General features: G+C 52.1%; 1 protein-coding gene across 1 annotated transcript in view; it reads left to right on the top strand.

Annotated features, from left to right (window-relative positions):
- The window catches only part of TOGARAM2 (TOG array regulator of axonemal microtubules 2), a 43,492-nt gene that overhangs the window by 16,079 nt on the left and 2,244 nt on the right, over positions 1-25,169 (top strand). The window contains 13 exon segments of the mRNA XM_024731515.1: positions 416-593; positions 820-945; positions 948-983; positions 3,118-3,268; positions 3,923-4,028; positions 4,809-5,044; positions 7,029-7,187; positions 11,803-11,920; positions 12,317-12,371; positions 12,374-12,410; positions 14,309-14,501; positions 15,456-15,672; positions 23,042-23,128. Of these exon segments, the coding sequence (XP_024587283.1) occupies positions 416-593; positions 820-945; positions 948-983; positions 3,118-3,268; positions 3,923-4,028; positions 4,809-5,044; positions 7,029-7,187; positions 11,803-11,920; positions 12,317-12,371; positions 12,374-12,410; positions 14,309-14,501; positions 15,456-15,672; positions 23,042-23,128 (1,699 nt within the window).

Genomic DNA, 25,169 nt, shown 5'->3' on the forward strand with positions numbered 1-25,169 from the left:
TGCCACCTGCGACCTGTGTCCTGCCTCTCCTCTGACTCAGGGTGCTCCTGCCTGTGTCCTCCTCAGGACTCCCAGCCACGCCCAGCACACCTCAGCCTCAGAGCCTGCTTCCCGCTTCATTTCATTTATGTCTCTGCTTCAATTTCACCGCCTCTGGGAGTCCCCCTGGGTCTCCCTACCTGAAACAGAAGCCCCGTCACCCTGTGTCCCTTACTTGCCTTCCGGTGCATGTTGCCTGATACTAGAGGCTGTCTGTTTGCTGTCATCTCCCCACTCCATGTGGCTCATGGGGAGCAAGGCCTTTGACCTTTTGTTCATTCTCGGAACAGCAATCAGCACACAGGAGCCACTCACATTCCTGATGATGGAATGAAGAAGGTACAGAAAGCACACTTGGGTCCCCAAGGTGATGGAGTTTGCCTTGATCTTGTACCGGATCCAGGTCACCGTAGCCAGGTCTGCCCAGGAGAAGATGTGGCTGTAGCAGATTAAGGAGATGGAGTTGGTCCGGAGAGTGAAGGAGCCGGAGAGGGAGAGGGGGAGGGAGCTCGCTTCCCAGAGCCTGGGCTCCCAGAGGACCTTGATGAAGGAAGGTACTGGGTGCTTGGGAAGGCCTCCTCAGGCTGGGGAGACTTCTTGGCCAACACCTGGGCCAAAAGAGAGGCTGTCCACGCCTCCCACCCTCTCCGTCCTGAGACTGGACAGGGAGCCACATCTGCTGTCTTGTAGCTCACTGACGGGCGCATTTCCAAAGGGGGACTCTGGGGCCAGGAGACAGGCAGGACCAGCTCTGTCCTCGGACTTTCTCTGCCTCCACAGGCCTCCTTACCCTCCGGGGCAGTGGGACCCTCTCTGTGCCCGCTGGGCTGAGCAGCCCCTGCAGAAACAACACTGACGTCATCCTGAAGAAGCGGGCCGACAGGGCCTCACTGCCCAGCATCCCTGTCAGAAGCAGGAACTCAGCTTTGCCCGCCGTGCTTCAGGCGGGACCTAGACCAACTGGCTGTGGGGGCACGTGTCCCCCTCGCTATGCTGTCTTGGGGTGTTTTGGGGTGTGGCAAGGGTGACTTCTGCTGCTCTGCTTCTGCCAGTTGCCCATGTCAGAGGAGGGGGCAACCTGGGGTGGTCACCTTGCCAGAGACAGGAACAGTGTCTGGAAGTCAGAAGTATCTGGGGGCCAGGCTGGGGACCCAGGGCATTGTAACGGGAATTGTGGATGGCTGGACAGGTGTGCCCAGCCTGCGTGACATGTCCTAGAGGACTCACCAGTGCACCAGGACCACAGATGCTAGAAGCAGCCTCCATGGGAATAGCTGGAAACACTAGGAAGAGGAAAAAAGGGTTCTGGGAAGACACTGGGTTCTTGCTTGTTGCCTTATAAAATGTCAGGGCTGGACAGGGCTGGTGACAGACTGGGATCTGAGGACCTGAAGGTTCTATGGGACACTCAGGAAGGTGCCAAGGGACAAGGGGAGGCCCTGTCCCCATTCTACCAGAGGAGTGTCTATTTTGTCTCCCCTTTTTGAATACTGGGGCTCCACGTGGGATTTCATTTGAAAAGATTTTGCTAGTAAAGAACATTTGAAAACAACCAACCTGGTTCAGAGTTTCTTTAAATGTGGACATTGTTGGTAGAATAGAGCATCAGTTTTGTGCTAGAAATAATATTGACTGACCTCCCTTTTCTATTCTCTTTCTGTCCTTTGATTCCATCAAGTAGAAAGTCTTAATCTGGTGCTAGTTTTTAGCACCTCTCTTAGACTTGTGAATCTCCTTTTTAAACAAAGAGATCCTTCTCCCAGCTTGAGACATCAGAAGCTGACTGTCCTTTTATAGCTTGAGTTTATAATGTTCTTTTACTGTACCTATTTATCGTATACCATGACAACTAATCATTTACCAATTATGGTAGTGACATAAATTTCCCTTTAAAATAAACTTATTTTGGATTTGAAAAGTGGGTTGATTTGAAGAAAAGTACCATATAAATAAAGTAAAAGTAATTTAGAGATATAGCAAAAAAAATCATGAAATTGGTAACTGAATGGTTGACACTTGGGAAATATTGAGCTATCTAACCTAAGCCACTCATTTTATAGACAACAGAGACTCAAGGTCACCCAAGGTCTCTTAAGGTGATGGTGGCCCATAGGGACTATGGCTAATGAATCTTTGGCTAATGAATCTTGATCCAATGGCAAAGCTGAGAGGAGAATCCAGGAATGAGTTCTTTTTTTTCTTGGTTTTAAATAAAGGACTGCCCCAATTCAGATTTATCCAGGACCTCCTAGATAGGCCATAGTGAAAGTCATGTAAAGATGAACCTCTGAAGAAAACTAGGCAGGAAATGAGAGCTCTGGATTCCAGTTCAGGCTCTGTTGATGGAGGAACTGAGGCACTGTGGGCATCCCTAGCCTCTGTGGGCTTCTGGTGCCTCAGCTCTGTGATTGGAGCATTGGACCAGATGGAAACCTCCAAACGTCCTTCCTGTTCTAGAATTTTATGATTCTGGCATCTGTCCCCAAGGAAGGACAGCCTAGAAAACGTGATCTGATTTTTAAACAACATCCCTGCTTATTGTCAGTCCCTGCAAGTGTGGCCACATCTTGACCACTCAGGTGTCAGCTAATCGTCTCGTAGGTGCCTTCACTGTCTCCTGCTTCCTCCCGCTGGCTGCCTTTGGGCCGCTTCCCTGTCTTGGGTGGCTTCACAAAAGGATGGAGAGTCGGAGGGAAGGAGGAGGAGAAGCCGTAACATGGGCTCCTGGGTGGGGATGAGGTGAGAGCAGGGGAGTCATTCCTTGACAGACTTGCTGGCCTCACCTCGAGCCACAGACAGGGCGGGATTCTGGGTGCGTCACCAGCGCGGTGGGCTTGGTCACATGACATCAAGAGCCTATCACAGGCCAGCTTGTTTATAATAATCAGATGGGCGATGGTAGGGGTAGAAACTGTCAACCAGGGGTAGGAGTTGGGTGGTCTCTGTGGCTCCCCAGGGAGTGCAGCCCAGGCCCTGGCTTCTCACCCTCGCGGCTCCCTTCACCCTGCGTGCCCCCCTAAGGTGGGCTCGGCGCTGTGCGGGTCACCCGCCTGCTCCTTTCCTTCTCTGTGAGTGCAGCTCACTCCTTACCTGCGGTGCTTACTTTGGGGTCTCCTGAGTGGGAAGAAGAGGAGGAGACGGACCTTCGGGCTTTTAAGGAGCTAAGGCCTTTCTCGAACACGGAGCTGGGACTGGTGGATGCCCTGCAGTGCCTGGAACGCAGCGACTGGTGAGGAAACACTCCCTGTGCTCCGGCCACCGCCCCCCCGCCTCCCCCACTGCAGGCCCTCGTGGCTCTCCTCGTGGCCAGATTTCATCAGAAGGAAGCATTGTCCCCAGGAGGAGGCATGAGGGGGAGTGCCTGTGGGTCTGGCCGCCTGCGCCTGCCCCGTGCACTGCTCTATGGCTCACCAGAGCCAGCCCTAGAAAGTACGATCTGACTCGGTGGCGCTTTCGTGGGGGCCAAGCCCTTCATTTTTCTAAGTCAAGTTCATTCTGCTCCCGTGTTCCCCCCACACACAGTCTTAGTTGCGAGCAGAGCGATGACTTGGGGTCCAGAACCTTTGCAGGAAGGCCTCCTCGTCTTCAGTCCTCACGTGCAAGTGCCCTCTCTCGAAGGTGCTGGCTTTGTGTCTGGCGTAGGCCCGGGCTCTGGGGTGGGCTTCCATCCGGGGTGGGGATGGGCCACGGGCCCCGTAGAATGGCTTGCACGGGACGGTTAGGATTTCAGCCTGGGTGTTACACCAGGACACCCTGCCGCCGAGGCCATTGAATCCCTCCACGCTGCGGTGGAGGTGCTGGTGATGGGCACGCCCTGGTCTGCAGAGGGAGGGGGCTCCTCCCATGCCCACTGCCTGTGACAGGGCCTGGACTTGCTTCTCAGGCAGATGAAGGAGAAGGGCCTAGTGAGCATCCAGCGCCTGGCGGCCTGTCACTCGGAGGTCCTCGCCGGGAGGCTGCACGACGTGTCCTTGGCCGTGACTGGAGAGGCGAGGCCTCCTGTGTCCTGTCCTCCGCTTGACTCCCAGCCAGTCCCCCTCCCTGGTGGTGTTGCTCAGTGTGGGTCACACAGCAGCCACGGAGGGGCCCATGGCTCCCTGCAACATGGGCATCCCTGCCTATTTCTCAGCCCTCAGCCACTGAAGCAGGAGCTAGCCACCCATTTCTCAGATTGGAAAGCTGAGGCCTGGGGTTCCCTTACTTCTAATCTCTGGGTATTGAAACAATCAGAATCTTATGTGCCCATTTGTCACAGCCCTGCATTGTCCTCTGTACTTAGGATGCCTCAGGAGGGACGGAGTGTTCTGGGCCAGATCTCTAACTTCTGGGCAGTTGTAACATTTCCCAAATTCTTTCTCCTGTGGGGCTAGAGCTTGGCCTAGGCTGGGCTCAGAGGGGCAGTAAGATGTATCGTATCACAAGTGGAGGCCATGACCCATGCCCTTGGGAATAGACCGTTCCAGTGGGGGGCCTGTGAAGGTCCAATTAAATAATTGTGTTTTCAAGACTAAGTGTTGCACAAATTTCAGATGATAATGATAATAATAGAATTGATAATTATGATGATAGCAACAGTGACAGTGTTTCTTTAAAACGGGACTGTTTTGCCCAGAACAGCTGCAGGGTTTCCATTTCTAGCCTGGCGAGGCCTAGGCCGGGGTGAGGGTGAAGTCTGCGGGAGGGTGGTGCAGGGTTCCTTCTTCTTATGTGCTGGAGCCCTTGGCAGGGCCCAGCAACCTGGCAGGGTCCCCCTCCCATCTCTCTCCAAGGTCACCAACCTCCGCTCCAAGGTGTCCCACCTGGCCATCAGCACCCTGGGAGAACTCTTCCGGGCCTTGAAGAAGAATATGGACCGGGAGGCTGAAGAGATTGCCCGCTGCCTGCTCCAGAAGATGGGGAACACCAGCAAGTTCATCCAGAGGGCGGCCAGCCGGTCCCTGGGGGCCATGGTGCAGCGCGTGACCCCCACCCGCTCCCTGGTGGCCCTCACCTTGGCGGTCACCTAGTATGCGGGGGCCTGTTGTCTGGGGGGGGCCGTGGCCTGGGAAGGTGACACAAAGGGGAGAGGCGCTGGGGTGGGGGAGGAGCAGGGAGATGGCACAGGCACCTCACGTATTTTCCTGGGTGAGGAAGACCCCTGTTCCTTGGTGGGCTTCTCTCCCACCTCTCCTGGACCAGCCTGTGGGTAACGAGGGGAGCTCAGTGCAGCCCCGGGTCCCAGCTGGGAAGGGACAGGTGCTATTTTCTGCTGAACACTGGGGAGCCCGTAGTGGCTGTGGTAATGTCCCCAGAGACGGGGCGGCAGAGACAGCCTTTGGCCTGTGCCTGAGGAGCCCCTGCCACTGTCTCAGGGGAGGAGTGCTTCCTTCTGATGAAATCTGGGCCATGAGGAGAACAAGGCACAAGACCTCCTCCAGCTGGTGCCACTTGGCCTTCTGGGGTGGAGGAGGGGGCTGGCAGCCATTGGAGCCTTTCCGCAGCCAGATCTGCTTTCTCTTTATGTAAAAACCAAACACAGCAGCAAAACCAGAAGCATTTCCCAAGCCCTTTCTCCCACAGGGTGAAACAGCTCTCAACCCCAGCAAGCCAGTTACGACACCGACCCTTACGCAGGGTGGCCTATCGGGTAGAACCCAGGGCGTGTTGGAGCAGCCAAGAGGCCTTTGCCTACAGGCCCCCGAGCCATGTCGCCTGGGTTCACATCCTGGATTGTTACTAAACTTCCCCATGCCTTGGTTTCCTCATCTGTAAAAGGGGGATAATATTGGGTTGGCCAAAAAGTTCGTTCGGGTGTTGCTGTAACATCGTAGACGAAACCTGAACGAACTTTTGGGCCAGCCCGCTGCTAATACTGTTGTGAGGAGTAAAGGAATTGATTCAGGAAAGAGCACTTCGAGCAGCGGCTGCCTCCACCTCACATTTATCGAATGCCCTCCGTGGCTACTATTAACTCAGGAGAAATGAATTGTACTTATCTCTGGATTCCTCCCCATGCCGCCGCTTCCTCCCCTGCAAGATGATGACAGGAGTAGCTTACAGAGTTGAGGTGGCGCTGGTTTGAAGGTGCTCAGTATGGTGCCTGGCAGGGAGGCTGTGCTCGCAGCAAACCGAGACAGTTGACGGCTGTGCGCAAGGACTGGGGGAACCCGGTACAGGGCTGTGCGTTTGAATTCCCGGGGGTCTGGCGAAAATGCTGATTCTGATTCAGGTGCTAATGGTGCTGGTCCCTGGACCAGACTGAGTAGGGAGAGCCCAGAAGCCTCCCTTTGTATTCCACTGGTACGGACCCCAGGGCCAGTGTCACCTCATGGACTGTGGGCACATTGAATCCACATTGAATAGGGTGAGAAATAAAGAGGTGACATCCTGATGGGCTCTTCCTGTAAGATTTCAGGTTCTCCCTGAAATCATCCATCAATCTCCTATCCCCCCAGGCCCTGCCTCAATTCAGCTCAGTGAATGTGCAGGAAGCTCCCACGAAGTGCTGAAGGGTCGGCATGTGCCTGGCACCAGTGGGGCATGGGGGATTCGACTGAGAGGAAGACTTGGTGCCCCCTGGAAGCCATGCGGGTACCTCTGTACTTCCCAGGGAACAAGGACACTGCCACCCCCAGGAAGCACCACTTCTGCCTGGAGGCCTCAGAAGACAGAAGTAGGTTATTCTAAGTGGAGAAAATGTGGGGAAGTGCATCATTTAGGCAAAGGCAGGACAGGAGCTCAGGAAGGAACGGGGATGACAGGCACACAGTGCGTCTGGTGACGTCACGTGTCTTCACGTGCTCAGTCCACCCTGTCATCATCCTTAGTTCCAGTGTCGGGAAGGTCTGCTCTTTCTCTGAAGATTCCCTTTAGTCTGCTCGGGACCAAATTCGGAGCCCACTGAGGCATGAAACATGGATGCACACCTGTAGGTCCATGTGTGCCAGGCTGGGGACCCACACACCGCATTCCTTGGCTGAGCCTTTGTCCGTGATTGTGTTTCCTTTCAGCCACCGAAACCCCTTAGTCTGGAAGTGCACTGCCGAGCACTTCTCGGTCGTCCTGGAGCAGATAGGCGCCGAGAGGCTTCTCTCAGGCACCAGAGAGAGCACAGACATGCTGGTGCACAACCTGGTGAGGCTGGCCCAGGACTCCAACCAGGACACCAGGTAATGCAGGGCCAGGGTCCTGGGGATGGCTGACCTGGCCAGCCCAGGGCAGACAAGGCAACCAGCCAGCCTCGAGGGCTCAGGCCCAAGTAGCTCAGCTTCCCCGGGGCCACTCGGAAGGACAGTCGGTGGACAAAGCTGTGTCCTTTCCCTGCAGCTTTCGTCCCACCTCTCCACACCGCCACAGCCGGGCCCGCTCAGGGAATGGCCACTACCCCCCGCCCCTGGCTCTCCTTTTTCACCTTCCACTCCCTCTCTAGCCATTGCAATCTTGCTCTAGTTCCTGTCCCAGCCCAGCTCCATTCTCTATGAGGCCATCCATTCATTCAATTTTCCAAGAGATGTTTGATAAGCATTCTTTTCATTACTATGAATATGACTGTGAATAAGAAAAATTAGGCCCCTGCTGTCTTGGAGATTACCTCCTAGTTGGGTAGTAAGCAAGTAAATAATTACGACAATTTTAGACACAGATAAGGGGTAAAACAAGATGTAGTAGAGAACTGGGTCAGGACTACTTTAGATTGAGAGTCAGGGGAAATCTTTCTAAGGAGTGACATTTGAGTGGAGAACTGATTGGCTAGTAGGACCCAGCTCTTTGAGGGTCTGGGGTACAAGAGTCACAGCCAAGGAAGATAGTACAGAGGCTCCCGGGTGGGATAAGCTTGCTGTTTAATGAGGAGAAAGGCGAGCCTTTGTGGAGCACCGTGAGTGAGGGGAGTGGCAGGCGATGAGACGGAGAGGGCAAGGCCAGGCCCGGGGTGGGGGCCTCGCAGGCCCTGGTCAGGAGCTGGGATTCCGGTTTGGGTGTGACCGGAAGCACTGGAGGATGTTTTCAGTAGGAGTGTGAGGCAGTGTTAGATGGTTTTAAGCAGGAGAGTGATAGGATCTGATTAGCTGTCTTTAAAACCTGGTGTTGGGGTGCAGTTAATCACACTCCCCGGTTCATGGCGTGTTATCACCACGTCTAGGGCCCCCAGCACGCTCGGTACAGCTCCAGAGGGCACGTCCACACTGCGTTCTGTGTTGTGTCTGAGGCAGTGCCTTCGTGTGGTGTGTCCGTGCAGTGCAGCCCTGGAGGGATGCGATGCACGGGATGCCTCCCACCCTGCCCAGTGCACTCCCACGGTGCTGTACCTCCGTCCTTGTAAGTGGCCCCTGACAGAGCCCAGGAGGATCTCTTTGGGAATTTGCCCAGAGTGCGAGTGAGGTCAGGGCCGTGTTCACTCAGGCTGCCCAGGCACCGCCGGGAGCCCTCACGCACGCGGGGCCCCTCCGCCTCCCTCCTGAGTGCCGAGGCGAATACATCCTTACAACATTGCAGTTTCTGGATTTCACATTTTTATCCATCTGATGGGGAAAAGTTCTAGCTCATGGCTGTTTCTGAATACTCTTTTTCCCCTCCCTGATTACTAACAAGTTTGAGTCCTTCTTTATATGTTTGCTAGCCTTTTGATTCAAAAAAACATCTCTATTCTGTTCCTCCTACAACATAATGTTAGGCTTTGGGAAATTCGATGGAGAGGAAGAAGGCCTAGACAAAACAGAACTTTTTTATACTTGGAACTTGCTGTCTCTGTAGGACCCTGTTTGGGGATTTTCTGCCTCTGCATTCTACCTCTCCAGGAATCAGCCCATGAAGATAGCACAGAGATTCTCTTTATCGGACCCACTACTGTTGAACTATCCTCTATCTGTCCTCTTTCTTAGAGGGGGCAGCAAGACAATTTTGGTCTTACTACAGTATTCTCCAAAATAATTTGTATATGCCTCAAACCCTTCCTATATCATTAAGGATCCAGGCTTTTGAAAACCAGGTCAGGAAGAGACAACCCCTCAACCCTAGTATCTATTGTTAAATCCCTTCCTTGACTCACTGACCAGTGAAGGGGCTGGATGACTAAAGTTAAAAAAAAAAGATTGGACATTTCAGGGGAGACTAATCATGAAAATATTGCCCTGTGCACCAGATTTAATGATCCCCAAGCTTTCCTCCTGGCTTTCAAGCTGATGGGTGATCTGAGCTGGGAAAGAGCGATTAACAATTTCAGCAGCTTTCTCATTTTTTAGAAAATACTCCCTTTGGTTACCTCATAAACAAAAATTATTTATAAAAAAAACAACAAACAAAAAACATCTCTGACTACTTACTGGAGGATTGATGGTGGGGGAGGGGGCCAGGATGGAGAAGGGATGCCAGGCAGATGGCTACCCCGGAGTCTCGGCAAGAGGTGCTGGAGGCTGCAGCAGGGGGAGGAGGGGTGGAGTGGGGTATATTTTGAAGGCATAGCTGAGAGCAGTTGGGTGCTGAGGATTTCAAAGAGGAATCAAAGATGATGCTTAGGTTTTTAAACTGAACAACTGGGTGAATGATAGTGCCATTTACTGGCAGGAAGACTATTGTCAGGGAAGTAGAAGGTTTTGGTTGGCTGGTTCTTCATTGTTGGTGGGGGGATGGGTGTTAAGATCCAACATCTCTCCAGATCTAAACCCCTCTCCATTCCGACCCTCTCTCTCACACTGGATGGCGTTGACGGCACTTCATTTTCCTTCTTGAACCCTATGCTTCCGGCTTGCGTGGTACCACATTCCCTGGTTTTCCTCGTTCCTCTGTGCCTTTCTCCCCCGCCTGCCTGCACCCCGATGCCCGTGGCTGCAGGAGTGTCTTCATCCTCGTACCCCTCTTGCAGCCTTCTCTGAGTGGTGCCATCACTTCCAGTGGCTCCAGCTACAGCAAACTCTGATGCTTCCCCGTGTCTCCCTCCAGGCCAGCCCTTCTCTGAGCATCTGTCCCATCTCTCTGATGCCCCCACAGGACCCATCACCGGGATGTCCCACTGTCATCGTCAGTGCAAACTGTCCCTAAATGCGTTCATTGCCTTCTCTTAAAGCCTGCTTCTCTGGCTATGTTCCCTCTCTTATGAAAGTCACTATTATTTACCAAGTCATCTAGATGCAGAATGGGGAATTTCATACTTCATTTTCCCCCTCCACATTTTAATATCTTAGAATCCGAGGCATCTCACAGCTGCTGGTGGCCAGGCAGCAGTTATGACTTGGGCTTTACTATCTATACAGTTGCAAACTTGATCGTTGTTGCTCATTGTATAAATGTTTGAATTACAGTTTGCATTGTAGGAACTACATTATGAGCCTTTCTTTGCTGCTTAGCCTTTTATATTTATTTAAGGAGTCACTGTGGAGAATTGTTGGGTTTAATCGCGTTTAAAATGTCTTAGAAATATTACATTATTATTTGGCATTGAAATGAAGCGTTATCCTATATGAGAAAAGGCATGGAAATAGAGCGATGGGACATAAATTCGATATTAACGCAAATATTCATCACTGAAAGAATGACCCAAATTCCACAGTTTCTTACAAAGCAACCAACAAGTACTTTATCCAACCTAAGGAAGGAAGGACACTTCCCACAAAAGTGTCACTTCTGTTTCTGAGATAGCATGCAAAAGAATGGCTTTCACACACGGGGCTGTGTCACTGAAGGCAGTGGAAATCACCAGTGTCTTCTTTTTCTGTTTTTCCTTAGTGGAAAATAAATTAATGGTGCATTTTACAATCAGTGGAGGTTTAGGTTGAGTGAAGTATGGTAATTCTAGATGCTTTGGGCTTCCCCTCCAATCACCTACCAAGTCCTACAATTTCATCTTCTTTAGCAGCTCTTGAATCTGATCGTCCCTACTTACCCCCACCCTCCTGCCTATGTCAGGCCTTCATCATCTTTTGCCTGGACTATTATAATGGCCTCCTAACGGGTCTCCCGGCCCCGACCCTTGTCCCCAAAGATCCATCCTCCACAGTGCTGCCTGAGACATTTTGACTTCAGTGCAAATCTGATCATTTCTCAGCTTCCCATTGCCTGCAGCCTAAAGCCCAACTCCTTCACATCTCCCTAAATTGAGTCCTATCTTCTTCTCTAGCCTATTCTCTCCCTGAGACCAGTCCCTGCCGACTGTTCTCCAACCACACACCTGTAGACCTATCAGACTGTCTTTTGGACGCTGGGATGTCTCCCTCCTCCACTTACTCCTTAATCCCATCCCACTTGTGAACTCCTACTCATCTTTTGAGTCCCAACCCAAGGTCACCTCTTCAGTGAAGCCCTCCTTGATGCCCCCACCTTGCCCACCACTGTTTATCAGATAGAGTTGACCACTCCCCCGCTATACTGCCCCATTGCACACTTCCTCAGACTTCTAAATGTCTCATGCTAGAAAAATGTTAATACACTTTGGTATAGTCATCTAACAGAATATTATTTAGCCATTGAAGAGGATGATGTGGGAAGATGATTAATGGTAAAGTGAAAAAAGCTGGGTAAATATTGTTTATATATTCTGATATCAATGAAAATGTATATATGCTTGGAAAAAAGACTATAAGAAAATATGTACAAATTTAAGTGGTTTTCTCTTGGTAATGAGATTATGGTTGTTTATTCTTTCATGAATCTAGTTCTTAACTGGGTGGGGATTACTGTCATAATGAGAAAAAGTATTAAAAATTCTCTTACTGCAATTAGAAGAATTATGTAAAGCAAATTTATATTGCATTTCTGTGGTTGTTTTCCATCCTGCTCTTTCTCCAACGGCAGGTTTTATGGCCGGAAGATGGTGAATATCTTAATGTCAAACACAAGGTTTGATGCATTTCCGAAGCAGTCCCTCCCATCCCACGACTTGCAGAAGGTCATGACAGCTATTAAACAGTGGGTGAGTCAGCAGTCAGCGAGGTGTGAGCTGGTCTGGGGCGGGAATCAGAGCTGAGCCCGGCAGCTCGCAGCCCTCACGCTGGTCAGCGGAGGGGGGCGTGCACTCCAGAGGCTTTGATTTCATCCACGACTCCTGACGGGTGGAATTTCCTTCCTGGTGCTCAGACCTGCTTCTGCCTCTCACTGCCTGTGTCTCTTGAGCCTCCCTGGGCCTCTTTGCCTCCATCTTTTAAGTGGGGATCTTGATCTGTGACCCGATTATCAGTGCTCTGGAAGACTCCCCTGTGCCCTCGCAGGTGGAACAGGTTATTCCTCTTGTTTCGGTCTAGACTGGAGTGTCTGGCCGTTCCCCATAGGGCCACCCCTTTTGGTTCATGTTCTGTGTGTATTTTTCAAGGGAATAGAAGATGGTGATGAACTTCCATCTGCCAAAGGCCGCAAGGTGTCGAGGAGTCTGTGGTGTGTGAGAATGGGCTGCCCGGCAAGGATGGGTACAGTAGCTCTTGTCTCCCTGGGGCTCCCCATCCAAGACTGCTGATGGAGATGTTCTGCTTGGCCCGGGCCCGCCGTGGTGGCCCTGGGGGGAGGGGTGTGCATCTGGGCTGTGACTGAGACCTAGTTGGGTCAGCAGGACTCATGGGTAAATTTATGGGAAGGGTTCCCTCACCCAGATCTTGGGAAGAGCAAATGCTGGGCTCAGGAGCATCTGCTGGTAGAGATGGGCTCCTGCAGTCTTGGCCGTGCGTGTAGGTGCAGTTTAAGTGGGATGGATTGTTGGTCAGCCTTTTTGTGTGAGCTCAGAGTTTCTCCATTCACTTAGAGCAGCAGGGCCTTTCCCCATCAGAGTGGCCGGCCTGGGACTAATTTAGAGGCAGAGGTGGAATCAAGGCGGATGAGAAGGAATGGGCCAAGGGGCTAGAGGGTGGGCATTAGGAGGGGTTAGAAATCCAACAGGAATCTGACAGTCACTCCTGTGCCCAAAACTTAAGACCCTTCTGCGATGTCCCAGGAGGAACATGTGTAGACTCCTAAGCTGGGCCCCCAGGGAAGCCCCCTGCCCACCTCTTCTAGAGTATTTCCTGCTCTCTCTCCCACGCATGCTCTCTCAGCTCACGTTCCCTGCGTTCTCTCTCACACCTGTGCCTTTCCCTATGCTGTGCCATCTGTACCGGAACATGCCTATTTATCCTACAAGATGTGGCTCACCTGTCACCTTCTCCCAGAAGCTCTCTCTGACTCTCTGCCCTCATGTCCTCCGGTTGGGCCGGTTGCCCCCCTCCTTCAGTCCTCTGTCTCCCATTGGTCTGTGAGCTCCTGAGGGCAAAGTCCACATCTCTCATCTCATTATTCTCAGTGTCTGGCACTTCTCTTGGAACTCAGTAGGCAAAGAGTGTGGAATGTAGGGATGAATGTCAGAATGATGTGGGGCTCTATTGGGTGGGACCCGGGTGTAGGGCATGAGCTCAGAGACCCAGGTCTGAGTTGGCAGTGGGCGGTTGGAGTTCTGTGTGAAGCAGCTCCCATGCTGGCTGAAACAGGCCAGGGGAAATGATGGGCATGTGATCCCAGTGTAAGACAACAGAGCTTCTTAACATTTCCCTAGTTCTGGAGGAGTGTAAGCAGAGCCTAGGCAGCCAGGGCTCGGGATACAGGCTCCTGGTAAGACCTTCCCCCACTCTTAGGTTAAATTGTGCCAGTCATCCTTCCATGAATTTCCACCCCCTCAGTCCAAGCTCCCTCACCCCATTCCTTTTTTCTTTTTTTTAAAAATTTATTTATTTATTTAATTTTTGCTGCATTGGGTCTTCACTGCTGCACACGGGCTTTCTCTAGTTGCAGTGAGTGGGGGCTACTCTTCATTGAGGGGCACAGGCTTCTCATTGTGGTGGCTCCTCTTGTTTCAGAGCACAGGCTCTAGGCATACAGGCTTCAGTAGTTGTGGCTCACGGGATCTAGAGCGCAGGCTCAGTAGTTGTGGTGCATGGGCTTGGTTGCTCCCCGGCACGTGGGATCTTCCCGGACCAGGGCTCGAACCTGTGTCCCCTGCACTGGCAGGTGGATTCTTAACCACTGTGCCACCAGGGAAGTCCCCCTCACCCGATTCTTAACATAGCTTCTGAAAAGAGGAAAAAAAGGCAGGAAGAGAGAGCCCTGCCTCCTGATAAGGGGATAGAGCTCTAGGCAACCGAACTGTTGCCCCCTGAGGAAAAAGCATTTCCAGAGTTACCAAGGCCTGAGTCCCCAAGCGGCAGGTAGAGGGGAAGCTGGGGTGGACTACGTTGCAAGTGAAACTCTTGTTTCAGCCCCACCTGTCTTTGGGGCTTGTGCATGGGACAGGAGATGCGTCCATCCCCTGGGGCTGCCCAGATCAGACGCTCCTTCCACATAGGCTCAGCTCCAGTGGCCCACGGCTGGCAGGGCTGTGCTCCTCCACGCGGGGTGGCTTGGAGATGGCGGAGCAGCTGCGGGAGCTGACACGGCTGCTGGAGGCCGAGGAGTACCAGTCTCGGATGGAAGGTGTGGGGCGGCTCCTTGAGCACTGCAAGGCCAAGTCAGAGCTCATCACCGTCAACCTGGTCCAGGTGAGTGCTGCCCCGTCTCTGCCCTGTCTTCCCCTGGTGGGTGCAACTTTGGAAAACTCGGGACAGGGTTGGACATTGCGCCAGACATCGCTTCAGGGTAAAGGGAGCCTGACAAGCACTTGCTATCCAATTGCCACGGTAATGCCATAAGACTATCTGGAAGTGGCCAATTGGGCAAGGGCATCGCCTCCTGCTGGGTGCGCTGGGACCACTCAGAGGTGTCCTGGGTGTCTTTCATCTTCCCAGCAGTTTTACAGGGAGGAGGGCAGAGGTGCAGGATGCTGCAGCTAAGGGCGACTCCTGATCCAGCTACGCACGTGAGGTTTTGGGGGCAGAACATGTGGCTCGGAGTAAGCACAGGCTTTCACGGGCTGGAAATGAGGGCAGATGCCTGCTACTTCCGGAAGTGAGGCTGCTGACACTCTACATAGAAGAGTAGTTAAGACACAGGCTTCAAGTTTCTTACTAGCTGTGTGATCTGGGCAAGTCATTTAACCTTTGTCAGACTCAGTTTTTGTTCTGGTTTTTTTTTTTTTTTTTTTTTTGGGATCCCAGACCGGGGCACGAACCTGTGTCCCCTGCATCGGCAGGTGGACTCTCAACCCCTCCACCACCAGGGAATCCCTTTTTTTTTTTTAAATGGTAAACTGAGGACGAGAACACGTGCCTCACGGGTCGTTAAGATCACTCCATAAGCGAGTGCAGAGTACCTAACAAGATGCTCTACACCCTACACCCTTTGCGCTCGAGTACTCAGTGTACAGTCATTTCCCCTCTTGTCCTCCTCCCCTTTCAGAGGTGAGCTCTTCTTCGTCACTGGGAATGTTCTGGCACAGGCTGGATGGCCCCTGCCAGGGATGCAGGAGGAGTACCCTCCAAGGCCAGTTAGTTGGGCTGTGGGACTCCTGCCCAGACTGGGTTCCCATGGGCTCTTGGTTTCTGTTCCCTCAACAGGTCTTTGATGCTTTCACCCCAAGGCTTCAGGATTCCAACAAGAAAGTGAACCAGTGGGCGCTGGAGTCCCTCTCCAGGATGATACCCCTCCTGAGAGAGAGCTTACAGCCCGTGCTGCTCTCCATCATCATTGCTGTAGCAGATAACCTCAACTCCAAGAACGCAGGAATTTATACTGCTGCGGCGACGGCGCTGGATGGAATGATTGAGAGTCTGGGTGACCTGCCCACAGCCCCTGCTTGGCTCTGGTAGGCAGCTGGCTCCCTCCTTTGTCCCTCCGTAGGGTTAGGGTTGGACATTCCCACCTTCCCTGCTTGGGAATCAGCAGAGCAGTGAAAGGCATTGATTGGCTCTCAGGCCAAATATTTCCCCAGAGGTTGTGTAGGGCAGGGGTGGGCAGCCCAGGGCCTCCCAGGTTCTTGGTTGGCAGGCTTTTCCACGGGACGTCCACCTGTTAGAAGTGGAGGAGATGTGGAGAATATCTAGTCTTGCCTCCTCGTGGTACAGGTGATGGAAATGACTCACCCCAGGTCACACAGCACCACAGTGAGGGGGCCAACAGGGCACTTATGGGAAAACAAATCACGATTGCCAAGAAGGACCTAGGAGGAGTTGTCAAATTTTTTCAGTTGTAGAGATGGTAGCAGGGGATGTGGCTTGTATGGGGACCAGGCAGGATGCTGGTGAGACAGTAGGGCAAGCCTGTTGGAGAGGACAAAGGTGGCTACCTTTGTTGTCTGACATGGGAGTCAAGCTGGGACCCATTGGCTTTTTGAGCATGGAATGAATGAGGGTTGCCTTTTAGGAAGACTGGGGCCAGGGCTTGGGGTGGGAGGGATTTGGGGTGAGGGGTGGAGAGTGAGGGTGGAGTGGAGGCTTGGGGGAGAAATGAAAAGAACAAAAAGGCGGGAGCTATGGGAGAGACATCAGGAAAGGCAGGAGCTCCTCTGTTCCTTATGTGCTTTGCAGTAGCACATCTTGGTTCTTGAACATTAGGTGGAAATCTTGGTGCATCTACTGATACTTCTGTTATCCATTCCTTTCGTAGATGATTAGATGGTGATCTAATTTGGTGTATCTAGTACACAGACTGAAGTGCAAGTTTGAAACCTCCGGTGTGTGAGAACGTAGTACATGATAGACGTATGTTCAGACCAGTAGAACCACGAGTTTTCACAACCTAATCTTGCCTTGCTGTGAGGAAATGTATGATCTGAGAACCGCTGTTGGCCTTGTTGCCATATGTTCCGATGAACACAGAGCAATGTCCTGCCTCTAGGACGCGCCGAGCATCCCCGTGGTGCGGCTGGAAACACTGCCTGGCGCACCCACCCCTCCTCCCCATACTGCACCCTGGCCTGAGTGCAGCTCCCTGGGGCTGGGACAGCAGCTGTGTCCTTGGCTGGAGCCTCCAGGAGACGTTTCAGTTACAAATCAAAGGTCTGGTCAGGCCCTTCTCCGCCTGTCGAGATCATAAATATTGTCAATTTCCTCTCTTCATCTCAGAGGGAATTTATGATTTGCTGAGTGTGTTGCTGTAGAACAAACAAAATAAATCCAGCTCTAAATCACGGCTTGTTCTCGGCGCTGCTCTGGGTAAGTGAGATTGCTGTTGCCAACAACCAAGGCTCTTGGTAAATCACCGCGGGCCCTATATTTATTGGGAAAACCTGCATCAAACAAAATAGGCTTTAGCTATTTGAAGAAGCTAAGCACCCTTGTCTGGCGAGAGGAGCTTTTAACTCTTCCCCCTCCAGGTGTTTTAGTTTCCCCTTTTTGCCTTTGAGTCGGCCTCCTTCTGCACGCTGGAGCCTTGGAACTTTGGGCTGCAGAATCTGGTTTCTCACACTGTCGCAAGACTCGGATCCCCTCTACGTGGGGCCCTGCTGTTTCCGTTTGGGCTGGACACCCTGGAAAGGGGGCCTGGGGATGGCCTGTTTCTGTGATTTGGCCACACCTCGAGGCAGGTTGCAGCAACCAGGAAGATGCCTATACCTCTCCTTTCCTCCTGGGACAGGGTCTCCTTGGGGATGGCTGACGATACTCCTTCTGGCCCATCAGCCGGAGGATTTGGTGCAGGGAGAATGGAGGCAGGTGAGAGGGGCACTGCCCTTCTCTCTAATCCTTAGGTCAGTGCTAGGCTGGAATGGAATGGGGTCAAAGGGATGCATGGAGCCCACTAACCCCCTGGCACAAGGCTCCAGAGTGTCACGTCCAGGGTGTTGGCTCCAAGTAATTTGAGCAGGCGTGGTCAAGGGCTTTACTGTGAGCCATACTCTCTCAACCCAATCAGCTACGTTGCTTTTGGAAGTGTTCTTAACTGTGACGTAATGAGCCAGCTTCTAAATCCGTGAAGGTCAGAACTGAGGGATTAGGTGGCCAATGAGAATTCATCACTGTCAGGGAGTACCAGGGGTGGAATCAAGCTCTCCCAGGGAATGGTTCTCTTCTGCCTGGAATGGTCTAGGCCTGGCCTGCAGAGAGAAAAACGGATGCAAGTAATGAAATTTCCCACTGTCCCAGGGGACTAGGTGGCGGACACAGAGGCTGGGGCGGGTGTGACAGGAGAGAAGGGTGTACATCTTCCTTCCCATATCACCCAGGCTGAGCCCGGGCAGCTCTAGTCGACCTTTAGCACCCAGAGGCCCCTCCTGGAAGTGGCGTGGAGCCCTTCGAGCAGCGGGAGCTTTCTCCCAAGCCGGATTCTTCATGCCCCAGGAGGGATTCTGGGCTCCAGGCTGGAGAGGAGCTGTGAAGTGCTGTGAAATAAATGTGTGGAAAGTCACAGCTTGTTACTGTTTGTTTCCTGCTCAACGGGGGCCAAGGAGGTCAAGAACACAGGCGAGGCAGGCCGTTTTCTGGCACAAAGTCCAGATCGCACAGCCAAACTGGGAGGTTGGTCTTCTTAGGTGACCTCTTGATTCTGGAATTGGGTGACAAAATCCACGCATCAGCCACCACATCTCTCCCAGTCCCTTCCTTTTCCCTAGGGTGAGTGGGGCGGTGATGTGCTGGTTGACAGAACAGGTGGGATTTCTGCCCATGTCCCCTTTTGGGGGGCAGTAAAAAAGGAGACGTTGGGAGCCTTGTTCCCTGACCTCTGCCCTCTGTCACTGCCTGCCTTAAGGCCTCTCTGGGGCTGAGTCTGGAGGGGCACCCTTTCTACTCCTCACCGAGACCCTCTGATTTCAGGAGAGTTGTTCCAGGGGTCAAGGCAGTTCCTCAGCAGACTGGCTGGTTCTGTCTTTGGGCTCTGTTACCTGGTTAGTTACAGAAGAAATTTCACTAATTAAAGCATCAGGCTGCTGACAGCTCACCGCACTCCTGGTTAGACTGAACGCCGGAAAGAGTTCTCTCAATGTGGTGCAGCCCCTGGCCGGTGCTGGAGGGAGCAGATAAACTCAGAAATGGGCAGCTTCAGATCTACAATACTTCTGCTCTTTTGCTCTGACTTTATTTAGTTTTTTATTATTTTTTAAAAAATAAATTTACTTATTTATTTATTTTTGGCTGCGTTGGGTCTTCGTTGCTGCACGTGGGCTTCCTCTAGTTGCTGTGAGGAGGGGGCTACCCTTTGTTGCGGTGAGCGGGCTTCTCATTGCGGTGGCTTCTCTTGTTGCGGAGCATGGGCTCTAGGTGTGTGGGCTTCAGTAGTTGTGGCATGTGGGCTCAGTAGTTGTGGCTCATGGGCTCTAGAGCGCAGGCTCAGTAGTTGCGGCGCACGGGCTTAGTTGCTCTGCAGCATGTGGGATCTTCCTGGACCAGGGCTCGAACCCATGTCCCCTGCATTGGCAGGTGGATTCTTAACCACTGCGCCACCAGGGAAGCCCCTGTAAATACAATTTTGATTTTGCTCCTTTCATGTAATACCACCCAGTTTCCCATGCTGTTACGTAGTCTTTCTAGTTATCTTAAATATATTAATATAAACTTTATTTTCCTCCACTGTAAAAGTCGTACTTATTAATTATTGAGAAAGTGAAAAATAGGAAGCCTTCGGAAGGAAAAAAAACTTACAGTCCCAACTCCTCAAAGAAACCATTATTAACATTTAGCATGTTTTATGTTAGGTATTTTTTTCTGTGCATCTTTGTGTATAGTGTCATGATAATATTACACATTTAAATTTGCATCCTTCTTTAGAAAAAGCAGGGTGTGAGCATTGTATATAATTACACACTTGAGTCACTTTTAACAGTTCCGTCATGCGCTATGGCACAGCCTGTATTTTTCTGTTTCAGGGGATCTTTCCCAGTTTTCCTGCAATGAGCAGACCCAGTTTTCCCGGTCACGGAGAATGTGTCTGTGACATGTTATAACTCACTGTGTCTTGTGCTTATTGTTGGGGGCCCGGTTTGACTGCAGTGTCTTCGCTGCCACTGTCCGTGTAGCACGCTTCTTATGTTTTCTTAAAAGCTCTTCTCTGGCTTCCCGGTAGCCTGGGGATGACGTGGCTCAGTGACCTTGGGCTTTGGCTGAATAGAGCAGGTGAGAGGCCTGCTAGACCTCAGCCCCACTGTGGGGAGGGGAGGCTAGGTCCAGGGAGGCCAAGGTGTCTGGCTTGCCAGACCGTGGCTATTTTCTCTATATTGAAGGGCTTTGCTTGCCCCTTTGCGTGGGCAGCACCAAAGCCAGTGTGGCTTCCTTGTGGTGTGGAAGAGAAGCCTATGAAAACCCTGGGCTAGGCTAACAGAGCAGGATTTTTAAGTTTTTGAAAGTTAGATTCCAGCCTCTGAATTGGACGCCCTACCGTGAAGGCTGCTGGGCTTTCAGAGTATTTTAGGTAATAATAGTAATAGTAGCCACAATAACTGATACTTGCATAGTAATTGTCTGCCCAAGGCGCTATCCTAAGCAGTTCTATGAGGAAGGTACTAGTATTATCCCTGTTTTACAGACGGGTAGACTGTGGTTTAGAGAGGGTAAGTGACTTGTCCAACGTCACACAGTAAAACACGGAAGATCCAGGCGATCTGGACCCAGAGTCCACCCCCTTAGCTGCTGTCTCATTAAACGTGGGTGTGACCTGAAAGGTGAGCCATCACTATGGAAGTAGTCAGAGGCAGACAGGCAGCTCCTCGGGGTGGTGTCTGGGGTTTATAGACCAGTTTGGGCCAACTTAGTGTCTCTGCTTCAACATTGCCTTGTTCGCCATAAGCATTTATTGGGCACCTGTTGTGTGCCTGGGAGCATGGGCTGGCACAGATGTCTGCTGGAGGTGCATTTTCAAGTATCCCCCAGGTTCTTCACTTCTCTCAGGCTCTGGGAGGCCATGCCAGTGGCCAGGAGAGGGGAGGTCTAGCGGCGCCCAGAGAGTGTCCTGGACTGAGTGTTGATGGGGGAGAGCAAGGAGGAAGAAGTCCTTGTTCTCAGAGGTGAGCTCATGGCTGATGATGGGGGTGGGACAAACAGAAGCACCTGGAAACAATAATGCAGGTGATGCTGATATAGAAATCTCTTCTTACACATTTACAGGTTTACCAGGACACCCTGAGACCACTTCTCGCTAACTGAAATATTCTAGAGTCTGGCCTCTATTTTATCTCCCAGAACAAATTATTTTAAAGACTCTGGACTTATGGATGGAGCTTTTGCAAGCTGCAGAGATGTACATGTGTACATTTTCTGCTCTATACTTCTGACGGGTCTCAGCAGGAGAGCAAGGGAAGTAGGAGTTAGCTCTTAACTAGAATGGTTTCCTGATGGGAAAAACAAAGCTTTGCTTGTACATCTCTGGGGATGCTGGGGCTCTGTGCTGAGGTATGGAAGGTGCTCAGAGAAGGTGGAACCTGCCTGGAAAGACTTCCTTAGGCAGGTTGCTAATCTCTGTCCGCTGCAAAGAGAAATCTGGCCTTGAGATGGTCAGCGGCTGGAAGTCCAGGACACACTTGCTGGGGCTGCTGTGGTAACGCGCCTCGCCTCCCAGACAGGCGCAGGAAGGCCCACAGCCGCATCCCTGAGGAATGCATTTTGCTGTTTGCCCACCTCCCATGGAATTCTGCTGCGCCGGCTGTGGTTGCAGATGTTGGGAGCTGGGGATGCTGGGTGCCTCCAGGGGTCATGGAGAGGAAATCCAGGGGTAAAAGGAGATGGGTCCTGCCTTGTTGATTTTCTAGGCTAGCATCCCTTTCTTAGGTGAAGAGTCACTTTCCTCACCTCGCTCGTCCATCTTTTGTGAGGGATGCAGGACTTCAAGCTTAATAGTTTGGGAAACCAGGAGACGTCAGCTGGAACGGGGAAGAAGGAGCAGCTTCTAAATTCGGTAGCTACGGGATCCGGCTGGAGTTGACTTTAGAAATAACAAAGAACGTCAGAGAGCCTCTTTATCCCCACACGTCCCCCAGCCCATTTGCTGGGGTTTCACCATTAGTGGTTCATCTCTAATAAACACTCCTTTAAGATCCCAGTGGAGAAGAGCTCGGGGCCACAGCCTTCACCCATGGGTGTGGCTGGGTAGCAGGAGAGCTGGGCTCCTGGGGCAGTGTGGCTGGAGTGCTCGCTGTAGGGGTGCTGGGAGGTTATAAATAAACTATTGAGAGATCATATGCGCTCCCCCCACCCCTAACCTGCACATTCCCTCCTCTGACCCTACCAGAGCCAGCCAGGGGCTTCTGCTCCTGACAGGGTGACCAGACATCCGGGTTTACCAGGGTTGTGGGGCTTTCGGTGCTAAAATGGGGAAGGTCCTGGGCAGACTGAGACGTGTTGGTCACCCTAGCTCCAGAACCCCAGGCCCTTGCTTACGTGAGCATGGAGCCTCCCACCGTGTTAGAGTTCACGTTCAAGCGTCTGTCTCCTCCGCCAAGGAGTCTCTTGAGGGGGACGAGGAGCAGAAAGACCAGGTCTTATTTAGTTCTCAGCTCCATGCTTATTATTTAGAGGGTATCAGTAAATGTTCAGCGTGGAGATAACCGACCATCTGGTAGTGGGTACATTCTATTGGTTAGAGCCCAAGTTCGGGCTTTGAGGAGAGCCGTGATTTCTGAATTCCGATCCTAGCCCTTTACTGACCTTTGGTATAATCGTGTCTCAGTGCCTCAGTTTCCCCTAAAACTGTATCTCTATATCCACATCTACATCTATTCATCCATCTATCTCTATATATCATTCACCTATCTGTTATCTATCATCTACAGCTTTCGTATATAATACTTCATCTATCATCTACCTATTATCTATATCTATCACCTACTTGTCTGTCTACCTACCTCTCGATTATTTAGCTATTTCTATCTCATCTACCAATCGTGCACCTGTCATCAATCATCTATATCTACCTATTGATCGGTCTATCGATCTACCTACCTCCTTTGCCCCAAAGCTCACAGCAGTTTTGAGGAAGCACAGACAATATCTATGGATCTATGGGAGTAAATGGGGCCTGTGATAGTGTAACTATCACTGTTCCCCAAACACCCCATGTACATTCACTTTTTAAAGTGGCCCCATTATAACCTGGAAAAATTAATTCAGCTTCCCAAAGCGGCTCTTCCTTATGTAGGTGCTGCGTGTACCTAGCTCTGAACAGTTGGTGCCTTCGTTCGGGCCACAGCATCATGGCCACTGACATTCTCCGTCTCTTCCAGACAACCTTGGCCTCGTACAAGCGTTTGCTGGGCGGGTGCGTTTCCTGAGTGGCCGCACGGTGCTTGATGTCACAGAACGTCTGTCCGGTGAGCATCCAGCCTCCCAGCCCATCTCTGTTCTTCTCTCCTGGCATGTAGTTGAACCACGTACAAAACTCAGCAAATGATCCCCGCAGACCATTTAAAAATTTTGATAATCTGCTTTAAAAAATAATTCCCACGTTGCCAGAGACAATCTTTGTTTTTGGTCAAAATGAGGCAGGTCTGTACACAGCCAAAATAGTTTTAAAGAAACTATTATGCATTTCTTCCTCTTTGCAGATGGCGCTTCCACTAGCCCCACAGGGTACCTTTGTGTGAATCAGAAAAATCTACCTCTCTGGGTCAACACCACCTCATGGGTGCCTGGCTGGGTCAGCAGCAGCTCTGTCGCTCTGACCTTGGGCAGGTTACCTAACAGGTTACTGAACTTGCCAAAAGCCTCCTCCCCCATACTAGGAGGGTCCCACCTAGGAAGGAGGCAGGAGGACCCAATCTGTTCTCTACACTCCCAAGGGCCCCCCTAAGATCCACAGGGATCATGCCACCCCCAGCTTACATCCTTGCATGGCTCCCAAGCAGTCTCCAGGATGGTGTCCAGGATCCCCGGAGTGGCCCACAGGTCACTGCCTGGCCTTCTAGGCTCTGCCCCTTTTATTCACCCCCGATGATATGCACTGGGTCATTTACTCCTCATAACAACCCCACAGGAGGGTGTGGGTTCCGTGGTTGTCCCTTTTGTAGAAATAAGAAACACGGAGCTAAGGAAGGTTAAGTGCCTAAGGTCCCTGACTAGTAATCCAGGCTTTGTCTCCGGGAGCTGCGCTGCAGAGCCAAGCCTCAACGTCTGCACAGTGCTGCCCTTCCTTGGGTGGCCCCTGCCTTGGCCTCCTGGGCGCCAGCACGTTGCAGGGGCAGACCTCCCATCCTCTCCCCGTTGCCTGCCCACGGGCAAAGCCCTTCTCACGCTCCTTCCTCCACCGGGGCGGTGCCCACTTGGTCTGGCATCGCCTCCTCTGTCTCCCTTCTCCCTGGCCCTCTGGCCTGAGTTTCGCGTGCCAGCCACAGTCGCTGGCCCAGTCAGGGCCTCCCAGCATTGAGCTCTCTGGGGGTGCTCGGTGCGTGTCGCCTACCCAAGGGCGTCATTCCCGCTCCTCCGCCGCCCCATCTCTTGCTCCTGGCCTTGCCTCTGCGCCCTGGTTCAGTCCTCCCCGTGTCCCTGGAGTGGCCCCTTACTTCCGGTCCAGGTGCCAGATCTGCTCCAAGCAGATGGCGCGAGTGAGGCCAGGATGGGGGCTACGATGCAGCTGCAGTGCCAGGCTGTGGGTGCCTTGGGGTGAGAATGGGGTCACGTAACTGAGACCACCTTGGGTATCAGACAAGGAACTCTTTCCTGTTACTCAAAATCAGCATTCGTTGACTACCTGTCCTCGTACAGGTAATTTATGGGCCCCAGGGGCGAGTGGGTATCCATTTATTCTAAATATTACCCTTCTATTTCCAAGAGACCTCAAAAACAAGAGTTTCTACATAGTTCTGTTGACTCTGTGTCAGCCAGGAACAGGGAAGAAAACTTCAATTGACGCAAGGCGTGGACTCATAATAGCACAGCTTAACACAGGAGTAAATCTTTTGCTAATTACTTCAGCTGCCTTTTAAGCTCGATTTTAATGGGTTTTTCCTCGTGATGCCCCCCTACCAGCTCCTGGGCCACCCGCTCCCCGCAGGCAGGTGAATGTGGTCTAAGGGTGGACATGAGCTTCCTGGGGCCGGGGTGTAGATGCCTCACTGCGGGAGGAGAGAGTCCAGGGGTGAGGCGCTAGGAAGGAGGAGTGGCAGGTTAGGGGCAGGTGGACCCCTCACCATTTGGTGGGGTCAGGGGAGCCCTGCCTGGGCCTGGCTCCTGCGATACTTTTCACCTCCGGTTGCCGCAGAGATTCAGTGGAGGTTTAGGAAACCTTTGATTTAGAGTTGTTCAGTACAGGTGGCTATTCGGATGATTAGTTTTCTTTCTGTTCCCTCTGGCTGCCCCCCTTCCACCTCCCCTTGCCCCTCCCACCCTCCCACCACCCTTGGGGCTTCCCAGGTG

Source organism: Neophocaena asiaeorientalis, unplaced genomic scaffold (assembly GCF_003031525.2).
Source record: "Neophocaena asiaeorientalis asiaeorientalis breed wild unplaced genomic scaffold, Neophocaena_asiaeorientalis_V1.1 scaffold689, whole genome shotgun sequence".
Classification (NCBI taxonomy): Eukaryota; Metazoa; Chordata; class Mammalia; order Artiodactyla; family Phocoenidae; genus Neophocaena; species Neophocaena asiaeorientalis.